The sequence below is a fragment of the Amia ocellicauda genome, chromosome 8, assembly GCF_036373705.1.
Source record: "Amia ocellicauda isolate fAmiCal2 chromosome 8, fAmiCal2.hap1, whole genome shotgun sequence".
Lineage (NCBI taxonomy): Eukaryota > Metazoa > Chordata > Actinopteri > Amiiformes > Amiidae > Amia > Amia ocellicauda.
Genome location: NC_089857.1, coordinates 33,682,234 through 33,697,505, shown reverse-complemented (window position 1 = coordinate 33,697,505; position 15,272 = coordinate 33,682,234). Strand labels below are relative to the sequence as shown.

The following is a 15,272-nucleotide window of genomic DNA, read 5'->3' as shown; positions in this document are numbered from 1 at the left end:
AATGACAAATTTTTAAACTGAACTGTCAATGCAACAGATTTTAGTCTGCAATGGAGCTGCAGTATGTCAGCATCATCAGCACTTGTGCTGAAGGTTGACACATGAAATCAAGCCCTGCTGATCACAAACATACTGTCAGTGTGTCTAAAAGTCCCTTGATCCATATGCCAGTTATAGTAAGCATTTAACCCGGAACAGTTGCTAGGTAAAATCGTGTCTGTGCGCATCTAAAGAAATCTACATCCCCATTTATTGCTGTCTCACAAAGTTTACTTAAAAAGATGAAACATTTATCTGTATGTAGTTTTTAGGATTCCTCATCATATGCAATAAGAATATAAGGAATTTGAATTTGAAAAATGCTCGACGCCAGTTATTCTGAATTTTTGTTTTTTGTTTTTTCAATGTGGAATGTTAATTTGTGCAAGCATTGTGCACAGCAATGCAAACAGACCGCTGTCTGGTCAAGGTTATCAAAAACTGTTGTTATAAAGAGCTTTCTCTCCTCCTTATTATGCAGTTCGTAGGAATTTCCATTGATGCTGAACTCCATTGTCTTGTATATGCTTTGTTTGCTTTAAGTATTATCATCTTTCTCTTTTTAACACGTTGTTGTTTTTCCAGCTACATCAAAACATTTATTTCCGTGAAAAGCATTAAAGATTTCCTAAAGTTTGTCCGAAAGTTTTCTCTGTGGGAAATGATGTTGCAGCTGACAACAACACTGAGATGATTATATCTAAAGGGCTACTTCTAAAGTCAACATTCATAGCTGGTGGGAAAAGCTTTAAAAAAAACCCCAATAATGATCATTTCAGAAACCGCGCTTAATGTTGTTTAAAACTGAGGTTCAGGAGGAGGACAACCCCAATCTCGTGCCTGACTTCCATATTCCCAGTATTCATTGCTTTGCATCCCACCTCCACCCCAGACACCTGCCTTTGCAGCAGCTCCTTAGCTGATTACATCTGGGAAGGGGGTGGGGGGGTTCTGGTGGCCTCTTCCTCATGGCCTGGTTTTCCTTTCCTTAGTCAAGCCAAAATAATCTCCATTTACCTTTACTACATACATATATTGGGGTTGTCTGGACTCCTGAAACATACTTTAAGTACATTATCAGTAATAAAAAATGTTCAATGTACAAACCCAATTTCCACTTAGTTATATACTATAGGTTTTTAAAGTAGTGACATCATGGCAGGACTTTTTAACCAAATTTCTGTCATCATGGTGATAGCTAAACTCACTTATGTTAATGAGATAGTTATATAACAGTTTATCTTCTTCTTCTTCATCTTCTTCTTCATCTTCTTCTTCATCTTCTTCTTCATCTTCTTCTTCACAGCCTTAGTCCCAGAGTCAGCTGCTTTGGTTGCTATATTTATATAACAGTTCATAATATGTTTTAATGTGTGAAATGAAAAGAAAACACATATCCAGCTCCAAATCTGAGAAGTTATTTTCCCAAATTAAGTTTTCTTCTGCTGTCATCCTCATGCTGCTGTAATACATAACATATGAATCCAACACCTGTTATTTATATTATGGCACAAATTAAATAACATGGCTGTTTATCATTATGTTTTACATCAGTTGAATACAGTAATTTAAAAATAGCAATGTATTTAACCGGGAAATGCCCAAGGCAAGTTCAAGATAGCAAGATAGCACTGCCAAAGATATGTTCAGAAGAAGATGTTACACAAGGTTGTACACAGCTCTGCCATATTAAAATTGTGGAATTGTGGAATAAATATATGGCCTTCTGCTTGAGCATCACATTAGTAACTTCATGATGGGCATTATGATGGCTCCATATTATATCGCATAGCAGCTCATTTAAACAGCAGGACTCCGTTATTGAACCTTCTGCTGCTTTTCTCTTGCTATCTATAGTGTCTGTCCTTTCTAAGAAATACTAAATACTAAATAATAATACTCATTAAGAACATTAGGTTTCATATCTGAACATTTTCCAGCTTGTACAATCAATACATAATTTTTTGACAGAAAACTCTGTGTTGGTGTCAAGGGATTCTAAAATGAAATCTATTGGGTAAAACTCTCTAAATTGTAGCATTCAAACATTCATTATATATATATATATATATATATATATATATATATATATATATATATATATATATATATATATATATCCCGAAAATATTAATCTCATGACAAATTAGTTGGGTTTTTCCCCCCTAATTGCTCTGAGGTATGGGTCTTGCTTGTGTCTGCATTTGTTACGTGACCACTCGGGCACAGACTGCAAGCAGTATGGATTGAAGATGTGATGGATACTGTATTGTTTCAAAGGGTTTTATGACTTGCCAGCTCTGTTGTAATATTTGGAAAAGCTGTTGTTTTAAGAGTTGTTCAAAAATGTATTTATGGGGAAAGGAACACTTGCAACTATGGTGCTGCTGCCGGTCTTCCATTTACGAAGTATTACTGATTCCATCCTTAATGTGGGGTTTTGTTCATTGACCATACACAGTGAAATCAGTCAGGAATCTAAACAATACATCATGAAATTACAATAGTAGCCAAAATCTACAGAGAGGTTTTAGCCAATGCATATGAAAATTAAGAACGTTTAATTTAATATAAATTACAATAGCACAGTCACATGTACTTGAACCCTATCCTGGCATTTCCGTTAAAAAAAAAAAAAAAACCTTGTCTTTGTCAAGTCAGCCACTGTTCCATTCCAGCCATTATCTCGTTAATTGTATTTCCCTTAACCATTAACACATGGCTATTATCAGGGCAGTGGAACATGAACTGTATAACCACTTTAATTGCCAGTATTACACACTGAAACCATCTCCATTAGGATTATATTAATTTAAACTCCATTTCAGCATCCATAAGAATAATGAATTCAGGCAATCGTTTTGGACTCGATTTTTTTTTTCCATGATCATCATCTCCATTTTAGTTTTTTAGCATTCCATTGCCACACGTACATCAATTTATGATGTGGAGTATTGTTTGGTCCATTTAAACTGCTCAATACTAAATATACCGCTACAAGTATTGACAGATTTGAGTGACTCCATAGTCACCATAGAGAAACCCTGTTCTACAGGCCTAATATAGCAGATGATATGTCTCCAAGACTACTGAGACTTACATATTGTATCTTGAAATGTGCTGCCATATATGCACTGGATGACTAAGTTATAACTTTAACATAGGGAACCTGTGATTATGATTCTGTTTTGCTCTATCCACCAGAAGTACAGTATCCATTATATTGGAGGCGTCATCCTGTTTCCAGGAAGTCACTGTCACTGCACTAATTAAACGAGTGTCGTTATGGCGTAAGCTGCACCTGTTATAATAATGGATCCTGTTTTCTTCTGTGGTTGTGAGAGATAATATATTATTTAATAATAAGAATATTTAATTTAATTCATTTAATGGCAGTTGGCTATCAGCTGCTTTGGGCATTTTATCTCTTCAAGGTCAGTATAATCAAATCCAGTGAAGGTCTTGGACTTGGACACTGAGCTTGATTTTATGTTTACTTCAGTTTTATTGTATTAAAAACATTACCTTTCTTGAATCCAGAACCAAATTTAAAACTATAATAGTTGGTATATAGCTTGCTTATTTACTTTAATTTAATTGTATTGCATGTACACAAAATTGGTGATGCCAAATGTTTTGTTTGTTTTTTATTCTGTGTTTTTTATTTTGTTATCAAAAGAGGCCAGTGCTTAAACCATGCCAAGAGAATATAATTAATTTGAGGGGTTTTTACACGTAGAGCCTGCCAGTTATTTATGGGCACTTTTCAAATGAAGTTCAGTGTGAAGTTCAGATTTTCTTACTTCATGATATGCATTTGATTTGTGTTGAACAAGTTCCGTTTCCCTACTAAAACAATCCAAAATGTTTGAAACCTCAAGAGGTTGGACAAAATGTTTTTCTTTGCAAAAAAAGTATGCATGTTTTCTTCTTGGTAACCCTGACCACGCTTCCCTCAAATAATAATGTTTAAAATGCCTTTTATTCATGAAGTGACTTTATATGAAATATTTGTTCCTCAGTGGGAGATCTTGTCCATGAAGCATCTCTATACTCTCTATACTTGTAATTTTCTTAAGTTTTTCCTAAATGTAGTCCTTGTACTATTTACGTTCTTATTAAAATAACTAATTGAAGCTACCTCCTGTATAATATTTAGTGACACTATGCATTTGGCTCAGGAAGTCATGTGTCTTTTTGTGTTTGTTTTTCAGACATGGAACACGTTGTGCTGGTGAAGTGGCTGCTTCTGCAAACAACTCGCACTGCACGGTTGGAATTGCATATAACGCGAAGATTGGAGGTAAATTCAAATGTGCAGATTTTGCATAAAACATCTTTGGATAGGATAACTTAGAATGCTACCACTGCATAAAAATATGGACTTGAAAGAGGGGTGTGGGGGTATGATTGGATCATAATAGGGAATAATGCAGCTGATTTCATGTAACTTCAATGTCCCTCGTGTGAAGGTGTACGGATGCTGGATGGTGATGTGACCGATATGGTGGAAGCCAAGTCTCTGAGTCTCCAGCCACAGCACATTGACATCTACAGTGCCAGCTGGGGCCCTGATGATGACGGCAAGACTGTGGATGGTCCGGCCTCCCTGGCCAGACAGGCCTTTGAGAATGGCATTCGAATGGTATGTCTGGGGCGCTTTTTCATTTCTACTGTACTCTCAGATTAGAAAGCTTTTTTGGTTTCTGGAAAAGGCAGTTTGTTATGAATGGGTTTCTAAAGGGTTCAGATTTGAAAAAGAAATAGCAATCATTCAACAACTTAGTTAACAGACATTTAAACAATCACTTCCTCCTAGAGTTGTCTTTGATAGATAGAATTGTCAATTGGGTGTAGAATAAAGCCTTGGTTTAAAAAAAAGCATATTCCTCCTATTCACATCACAGCGTAGTTGTACATTGAAGAGAGCTAGAGAGCTGTGTATATTTGTTTAAATTTGCTAAATAACAGCATTCTGAGTGAACCTTTCACTACAAAAAATCTAACATCCTAGAATAATTCTAAATAATATAATTTTCCTAAGAATATTTAAAGTCTGTGCAAAAGAAAAAAGGGAAGTGTGTGCAAAAATAATCATTCTCTGTCATATAAGACATAAAATGATGTAGACTAGTGTATAATGTATACATCAAATGTGCATCAGTGCATTTTTGTGTTTAGTGTTCTAATGTATGTATGGACTGTATATGTAAATTTAAAAATAACTCAATGTAATTTAGCAAAGATAATGTAGTATGGTCTGGGCCAATGTTTAGTGAAAATGCATTGCTAAGTTGCTTTATAATATTTTCTTATTTTGAATTGAATATTTTGTTGAGTTTATATATTTAAACAAAAATAAGATCACATACTTAAATGTCTGTTCAATATCAAATATTGATTCAAAAGTCAAAACCATTAAAAATCCATGTTCATCCCAGCATTATCAACACCTCCACAAAAAAGGGTGTATCATTATATATCTTCAATACACAGTGATAACAATTTGCAGACAATCAGTTTCACATAAATGATACATTCAAGAAAGTAAAACAGTAGTGTTCTTTATACAATCATGTCCTGTCACTCATCACATCTTTTCTGAAAAACAAGATATACTGTTACATATTAATTTCCCTCATAGGGTTATTTTATTACAATTTTCTGTTAACATATCATTCATATAGCTATATTATACACCAAGGTTATATTTTCAGAAAATACTTTTTCTTTAAAAGATGAATATAGCAATTTTCTGAGTTCCATATCACTTGGCAAGTATAACCTTGAAGAGCAATCTTTTGAACTGCATATGTGGAACAATGTGCACATAGTGATGAACATGCAACAGTCTCATTTTTGAAACACTGAATAAACGTGGATGTTGCTTTCTCAAGGTTAGACTAAGGTGAGTTTGGTGTTTGTTTATTTCTATGTAGGCTATATTTATTAAAGTACATATCCATTATACAGGGAGGCCATTATTAACACAGTTTAATTTACCACAGTTTTAGAACAACATAGTCAAATAATTAAGGAACAAATTCACTTTGTATGGTAAAGGTTTCGGAACAACACGGTTTGGGAGTGGGTGGGATCGTGCTGACCCCGACATCAACGACCATGCCATTCGCCATACATACACATACATTATATATCAGGCTAATATGCTTAGATTTTTCATTTCCTATACTAATTTACCATTATGTATCACTTACTGACTTCCATTGGAATGTATATGCTTTTATAAAATGTATTCCTATATAGAAATGGGTTTCATTTTATACGGTTTCAGCACCACAGTCATTTTCAGGAATGCATTTACCATGTTTATTGAGAGCTCCCTGTACATATTTTGTGCAATTAAAAAACATTTTCCTGTTCTTAATTTAAGGAGAAAAGCAATAACAATAGAACAGAATAAATGCTTTTCTTGGCAAATAGAATATGGTACATATCCATGTGTTTGGCCTTCAATAACATAATTCAAGTTGAATATACCGGTTTGTTAATTAAACTGTTCACTTTAATCCTACAAGATGCAATATACTACGAAGTAAAATTCTGCAGGCCACAGTGTCTATGAAACTAATATATACCTCTAAATAGAATATCAATATTTTACAGCTTGAAATATCTAATGTATTGAACAGTCAAAAGACATTTGATGAAAAACGACAAGAAAATAGCCTCACAGAGGCAGGAGGCAATGCCTGCTAATGTAATTTTTTTATATGAATTCAGAAAAATATTATGGTTATGAACATATATTTATGTCTCATGAATAAATAAGGGGAAAGTAAAACAAAAACTTCTGAAAAGGCTTCTCATATGGGTCGTCACACTTAAGATCCACTTTGTTTTCCTTGCTAGAAATGCACACAGAAATGTTTTGGTTTCTGTCACTGATACAGTCTTCAGATATATCAGAATATAACTTAATCTTCACTCCACATGCCACATCATTTGAGTCAGGACAGAAGGTGCCATGCAAGCCTCTTTGTGCTGTTTTAAAGTCCCTTTAAACACAGTTGCCCTGCCTTTGCACGGCCTATACGGGACACAAAACCCAGCGAGCACTGCAACACTCCCAGGTTCAAAGATGATTCGCTTCCGCCACGTCCACGCTAGGCCAGCTCAGAAAGCACCACAAAATTTCACACAGTCACTCAATTGTGACAGGATGTACCTGTTTTTATCCATTGTGTTTGTTTATTCCTACAAGGTAGCTTTCATCCAGTTGTGTAGCTATGTTTACACTTTCCAGTATTGCAAGATTAGTCGCATCTTTTCCTCCAAACTTATTCTTATGAATTAATTCCTCAACAAAAGTCCAGCACTATTCTCTGCCATCCTACTGTACTGAGTTCAGCCCCTCAGAGTTCAGTGGACACTCTTGCTGTTTCCTAGGTAACTATGTGCCGAACGTCAAAAAAGTACACCCCATTTGGCAATAGAAATGCGGGCACTGGCACCTATGCAAAGAGTTCAGAGGTCACTACTGCGCTTGCATTACTGGGGCACTCTCGATAACGCCTCAGTAACACCAGTGCAGTAATGACCTCTGAAGGTGCTTACTGCGCATACACAATTTGTGCACTTACAAGGCAATGTAAGTGTACTGTAATGATTACTGAGAGCACACATTGGTATTGTAATGAGTGTTACTAGCGGCTATCGATAGACATTTAGTATTAATATTATCTTTTTATTATGAATTAATGTAGTTGAAGTATTTGATAACTTTTTTTTTTTTTCATGTTGAATTTAAACTGGTGGGGCGGCACACCAAAGCCCCTTATAGACCGGCTGCCAGTAGTCAAATATATATTTAATCATTAAATAATTATGTCACCTACCTATCCCATAGTGTGGAGTAGTGGTTAAGGCTCTGGACTCTGTGTTAAGTTTACCTAGATTGCAGCAGTAAAAACTCAACTGTATGTAAAAATAAAGTCGCAGTGGAGAACGGTGTCTGCCAAGAAATATAATTATAATAATAATGGCACAGGTTTGAATCCAAGCTGTGCCACCTGTGAGCTGGTGTTGGGAATCCCTAAAGTTGGCACACAATTGACAAAATTTTGGCATGGTTGCTAAAAGTCTAGCTGACAGAGGGATTATCAGTCTGTCTGGAAATGTACCTGGCTCCTATGGAACTAACAATTCAACTTTGCAGTTTCCATTTTGGAATCAAAGGCCTGATAGCAAATATATGTGAGGACATATGTAAGAATTTAAGAATTTAAAGCAGAGCTTGGCTGATATTCTTCGCACATTCATGGTCTGCTTTATCAACACTGTGATAAGCCTTACATCTCAAACTAGATTGCAATTGAAAAAGTGCCTCTCTCACGCTGAAGCTCATGCTGTTATTTTGTAAGGCTTTATTTTGTGCTTTCAGTGTGTGGTTTTGTGTGTGGCGTTGTAAGTGTGAGAAGTAAGGAAAATAAGAAGCAGTACAGCTGTATTTGGTGAAGAAGAGTTTAGGAAATATCCAGAAATACCTTATTATATGTTTGAGTTTACCCAGCAGAATTTTTATTTTGGAAATGACGAGTGATTCTGGCTCGGTTTCTTAGAGTATCTGGATGTTTTAAATCTAAATTGCAAAGATTGTTGGCTCCATGGACAATGCGGTTCCCTGAAATAGTCAGGCAAGCGATCATTTGCTAATGCTTACTGTTCTTCAACTTCCTGCAAGCTGCCTGTCAAAGAGGATAAAACACTGGTTATGTCCCTCTCCCCACCAGCTCACCCTATGGGATTAAGTAGCTGGTCTCCATGGTAATTTATTTTCGGTCTTTTCTCTTGGAAGGTTTCTGGTCTGCTCTGTTGTAACCTTTATTTTATTGTAACCAATCTTCCATCTATCAAGCGTGCCTTCAAACCGTACAAGTTAGGACTGGAATAAAAATGGGGGATTTAAGGGAGTGAAGAACACAGCTGTTTTACACTGCAAATTGTATGTTTTTTAGTACTGATTAAAGTTTACAAATGTATGTCAAATGCTGTAAGTCATTGTAAAGTAAAGTAAACTATAACTGAAGAAGCTGGTACATTAGGTTTGGGGGAAAAAACCTATATTTTGACCTTGAGTTTATTTCTATCGGGACAAAAGTGTGTCAGATCTGGAGAATATGTTCTCCAGCCAAGTTTTCCTGTGGCCTCAAAGTGCAGCTGCAAACATTTACTCATGGCCAAAGCGCTAAGTCTAAAATGGAAAGCTTCATTAAGACCACGTCTATTTTGGCCCAAAACATGTGGCTGGAATCACTTGGCTCATGTGGTCACATCTGGGAAACACTGAACTGGAGCAAGACTTTGGAAGGTGCTTTACGAATTGCATAACTTCCAGAATGAAGTAAATCCAACTTTTAAAAAGAAAAGAATGTGGAAATGTAAATACTTTGACAGCATTGCACAGACTTTACGTCCTTATTTGTGGTATTCTCTAAAAATCGGTGGGTTTAAACATCTCACTTGTCAGGCACAGGGTTTAGCAATAAAAACATATCTGTAGACTAACAATCTAACAATAAACACCATTCTGAACTGGACTTCTGGGAGCCTGTAATAAAAACATGTTGAATAAGATACCTTGAACTAAAACTCCTTCGCTGTTACTGCAATAGTTTATCGTAAATCAAAAGACTGAGCCTGATATGAGGCTATAGGATGTGATACTGTTTGGTATATTGTTTTTGTATTTGGATTCAGCAAAGCAGTAGTGGAATGAATTAATTCTTGGGATATATAAGGAAACTGCCAGTACAAGTGCAGTAAATAGGATTTACAAGGCCAGGTAACCTGAAGCTTTGTTTGGGTTAGTTTTATGTTGAGGTATCGGTTGATATCCATTTGACGTAGGTATGTTATCTGACTACAAAATCCTTACATTCCTGATATTTAAAGCTGGATAAAGCCAAACTGCACATCATAACACTGAATTCCAGCAGTATTTTAACTGAAGTCTTGCTTTGCAGGGGAAAAAATAATACATTTCTAGGATGGCCCAGGAAAATTTATTCAGCACACATCTCCATTTCAGTCATTGCAAACCTAATTGCTCTCGTGTGTCACTTTGCTGAGGCTGTAAAGGATGCTGTAATACAAATTTACATATTTTTTAAGATACTGAATAAAACACCTCGAGATAGTTTCCTTTTGTTTTGAAGTCAGCATTTATTATTGGACTTGTCAACTGTAGAAAGAGCTTGCTTGTAGTTTTCAATAACAATCATTGTCCAGACAAATACAGAACTATACTTTATTTTCTCCATATTTTAATAAAAAGTGTGTGTGTGTGTGTGTGTGTGTGTGTGTGTGTGTGTGTGTGTGTGTGTGTGTGTGTGTGTAAATTATGCCCTTGTTGTGACTGACGTTTTGGCAATTGTTGCAGTTGATTTGTGATATTTTAAGGCAGAAAACAGTTTTAGTGCACAGAGCCTCTGCATTGGGCTAACTGTTTTATGATAATGCAAAATTATTTTCACTCTCATAAACAGTGAGATGTATTGCTGGAAACTTCACTTCATTTTTCAGCTCATGAACTGTAAGAGAACATGATCCTTATTTAGTACTTTCTGTTTATTGATTGTTCCTTGGTGTCTACATTATTAATTGCTCCTTGGTTCTCACATTCAAGTTGCTAAAGAAACTCAAAAAGTAAAAGCGTCAGCATTTCGCCTTTTTTCCTGTGTTTTTTTTGTCTTGAAAAAGGTGAAACGCCATCTTCTAAACAATCTTCTGTGATCCCTCTATTCTTCTTTGTATTAGGGTGTAATAACTGATACAAGGATTCACATTTATTTCTCTTAGGTATCCATTTCACCTCCCAATGGTTTGTATTGCAGCCGGATTATTAGATTTATCAATAATGACTAATGATGACCCATTTTTAACTTTCATCCAGTACCCTAAATATAAAAATGTATTTTCAATAATAGTCGGACTTTACATTACTGTATTTTTTGTAAATAATGTTTTGCCTAAAATGAAAGTGCATGCTGAACTTTATCTTAATGTATGTCTCCACAAAGTGCTTAATTTACTCTAAAAGGTGGGGTATAAATGATGATTTTGATTATTGTCCTTAAGTTTAAATTGTATCTAATAGTAAAATAGTGAAACATTTTGCAGCGAGATGTGCAGAAAGCATTTAATTGTCCAACTCATTTTTTTCAATTAAGACATTCTTCTTTTACAGGTAAATACCTTGGAAACTGTGGGTGTTTGTGCTGAATACTTATTTCAGTGAAAATACTTTTTGGTATTAAAAGCTATGATGGTTTTATTAATATTATCACCTTTAGAGAGAGCTTATTACTAAACCTGTCTACATAGATTTGAATGCTTGCTTTAAGTTATTGCCAGTGAGATGTAAATATACTAATCCAATCAATGCTGTCACACATTTTCCTTCTAACTGACCATAAGTAAAATTCATATGCAAAATATCTACAGAGGTTTTTGTATTTTTCTTTTTTCAGATTCCTCAAATGTCACTGTGAAGATAATCATGTTTCACAGGCATGCATAACTTTAAAAAATATTTGTTTGGTAGAGGTTACAAGGGACAAAGTACATGTCTTATCAGATTAAACTTTAACTTTTTGTCAGTGGCATACAGTATCATTGCATTGTTATTCCTCATTTGTACATCATTGTAATTTTTATTTATTAATTTGTTTTTAAGTGGAATCATTCAGTCATAAAGCAAACCAACCTTTATTCAAAGAAAAAAGCATTTGAAGATTGTGCTGTCAAAAATAATTAGTGTAATCTCCTCTCTTTTGTAGTTATGGCCTTTTGTTTGCAGTTTTACTGTCACTATTTATTTTACAAAGGGATATGTTGATAATATACTGCTTTTATACAAGAATGGAATCCACAGAGGTTTCTCGCTCAATGTAAGAGCTCATACATGATTTTCTTCTTTTACCTTAAGGGGTATTTTGGTTTGATTTAAACTGAAATAATTTATCCAAAGAATATAAAAACAATTCACATTTGACAATTGCACTCAAACTTACAGTGAGGGAAAAAAGTATTTGATCCCCTGCTGATTTTGTACGTTTCCCCACTGACAAAGAAATGATCAGTCTATAATTTTAATGGTAGGTGTATTTTAACAGTGAGAGACAGAATAACAACAAAAAAATCCAGAAAGACGCATTTCAAAAAAGGTATAAATTGATTTGCATGTTAATGAGGGAAATAAGTATTTGACCCCTTCGACTTAGTACTTGGTGGCAAAACCCTTGTTGGCAATCACAGAGGTCAGACGTTTCTTGTAGTCGGCCACCAGGTTTGCACACATCTCAGGAGGGATTTTGTCCCACTCCTCTTTGCAGATCCTCTCCAAGTCATTAAGGTTTCGAGGCTGACGTTTGGCAACTCGAACCTTCAGCTCCCTCCACAGATTTTCTATGGGATTAAGGTCTGGAGACTGGCTAGGCCACTCCAGGACCTTAATGTGCTTCTTCTTGAGCCACTCCTTTGTTGCCTTGGCTGTGTGTCTTGGGTCATTGTCATGCTGGAATACCCATCCACGACCCATTTTCAATGCCCTGGCTGAGGGAAGGAGGTTCTCACCCAAGATTTGACGGTACATGGCCCCGTCCATCGTCCCTTTGATGCGGTGCAATTGTCCTGTCCCCTTAGCAGAAAAACACTCCCAAAGCATAATGTTTCCACCTCCATGTTTGACGGTGGGGATGTTGTACTTGGGGTCATAGGCAGCATTCCTCCTCCAAACACGAGTTGATGCCAAAGAGCTCGATTTTGGTCTCATCTGACCACAACACTTTCACCCAGTTCTCCTCTGAATCATTCAGATGTTCATTGGCAAACTTCAGACGGGCCTGTACATGTGCTTTCTTGAGCAGGGGGACCTTGCGGGTGTTGCAGGATTTCAGTCCTTCACGGTGTAGTGTGTTACCAATTGTTTTCTTGGTGACTATGGTCCCAGCTACCTTGAGATCATTAACAAGATCCTCCCGTGTAGTTCTGGGCTGATTCCTCACCGTTCTCATGATCATTGAAACTCCACAAGTTGAGATCTTGCATGGAGCCCCAGACCGAGGGAGACTGACAGTTATTTTGCGTTTCTTCCATTTGCGAATAATCGCACCAACTGTTGTCACCTTCTCACCAAGCTGCTTGGCGATGATCTTGTAGCCCATTCCAGTCTTGTGTAGGTCTACAATCTTGTCCCTGACATCCTTGGACAGCTCTTTGGTCTTGGCCATGGTGGAGAGTTTGGAATCTGATTGATTGATTGCTTCTGTGGACAGGTGTCTTTTATACAGGTAACGAGCTGAGATTAAGAGCACTCCCTTTAAGAGAGTGCTCCTAATCTCAGCTCGTTACCTGTATAAAAGACACCTGGGAGCCAGAAATCTTGCTGATTGATAGGGGATCAAATACTTATTTCCCTCATTAACATGCAAATTAATTTATAACTTCTTTGAAATGCATTTTTCTGGATTTTTTTGTTGTTATTCTGTCTCTCACTGTTAAAATATACCTACCATTAAAATTATAGACTGATCATTTCTTTGTCAGTGGGGAAACGTACAAAATCAGCAGGGGATCAAATACTTTTTTCCCTTACTGTACTTTATCTGAGTAATCCAAGGAATGTAAAGATTGCTGCAAGAATGTGCCCTTAAGAGCCTCATACCAGTATTTTCAGGTTCCAAGTTTGAGACCCACATATTTTGAGAGGTCTTAGTGGTCTTGTTTAGGAGTATATTCTGCGACTTCTGCAATAAAAGTTGATTTCCAATTACCAGCCCACCTGAGAAGTCGAGGCATTTTATTTTTAAACTTACTGCGTATATAAACTATACCCAAGAGATATGGCATAATCTACCTCTGTGACCATTAATGTGGATGGCAATTTCAACTTTTTTCAGCAGACAACACTATAAGTAGCATGATTCCTACCAGACTGGTGTCTCATTTGTGTCTGGTTGCTTTCAGCTCTATAGGAATTATTTAAATAAATAAATCGTATTATATTTTTTGCAAACTAGATGGATTTAGATTTGTTTTCAGCTCGAGTTAAATACAAATATTCATACATTTCTTAATATTCTGTGCATTGTGTATTTAAGTACTACATTATGATTTTGATCTTATTCATGTTTTTTTTATAACAGGGCAGAAAGGGCCGGGGGTCAATATTTGTCTGGGCCTCCGGGAATGGAGGCAGGAGTCGGGACCACTGTTCCTGTGATGGCTACACCAACAGCATCTACACCATCTCAATTAGCAGCACGGCAGAGAGCGGCAAAAAGCCGTGGTACCTAGAGGAGTGCTCCTCCACTCTGACCACCACTTACAGCAGCGGAGAGAACTATGACCGGAAAATTGTAAGTGTTGGATTTCGACTGGATCCTCATTTTCATAGAAATCTATTTTAATATGAAAAAAAGAATAACATGTTTCCACATTGTACATCTAAACAAGGGTATTAAAGCACTAAGGCATTCAGTTACACTGTATTTTTCCTTTTGACAAGCTGTTGATCTGGGCACAAATACTTCTTGAACACATCCAATTAAGTTTCCTGTTGGCAAAAGACACCAGGGAGACTGATTGATCTTACTCTAAATAAACTTAACAACCAAAGTCCTCTGCTTTATGATGGATGAGATGCTACTTTATATTTTCTGTTGCATATCAAAGCTTGTATACATTTATAGCAACAAGCTGTCTTAATATTCGGAGACAGCTCCAGGCCGATGATAATGATCAGTTTGTGTTGGTGAGCAAAGAAAGGGTTCATCTTTTGCCGTGCATAATCGTAACCACTTTGAACTATTGGCATGCCAATTGGTCTCCCTACTACAACATCCAGACACTCATTGTAACCAGAGGATTCTTTAGTCTTTTGCTGCTTTTTTTCACTTCAGGTAACTTGACTCTAATGCAGCTGAAGAGCAAGGGTAGTAACAAGACCATGACAAATAGGTGTTGTCTGTCATGCTTTTTCTTCTTCCTCTGTATGAAAAATTGCACTCAAGTCTTTCTGCTGATGATGATCAATAGAACCATCCAGATAACTATTAAATATCCTACGGATGCTCTCACCCCTTGGTTTTTTTGCAGTTTTTTCCTTTGTTCGTGTTTATTTAGAACACGTCTAATATCGTTCATTTCCTACCACAAGCTAGAATCATATATAAAGAGCAATACAAAATAATAATTTATCCCGAGCTGCA

General features: G+C 36.3%; 1 protein-coding gene across 4 annotated transcripts in view; it reads left to right on the top strand.

Moving 5' to 3' along the window:
• Positions 1 to 15,272, top strand: part of pcsk5b (proprotein convertase subtilisin/kexin type 5b) — a 117,824-nt gene that overhangs the window by 41,118 nt on the left and 61,434 nt on the right. For all 4 annotated transcript variants that reach the window (XM_066711133.1, XM_066711132.1, XM_066711135.1 and 1 more), the window contains exons 6-8: positions 4,254 to 4,342; positions 4,512 to 4,684; positions 14,208 to 14,420. In XM_066711133.1, coding sequence (XP_066567230.1) covers positions 4,254 to 4,342; positions 4,512 to 4,684; positions 14,208 to 14,420 — 475 coding nt within the window. The remainder of the gene's footprint in view (positions 1 to 4,253; positions 4,343 to 4,511; positions 4,685 to 14,207; positions 14,421 to 15,272) is intronic.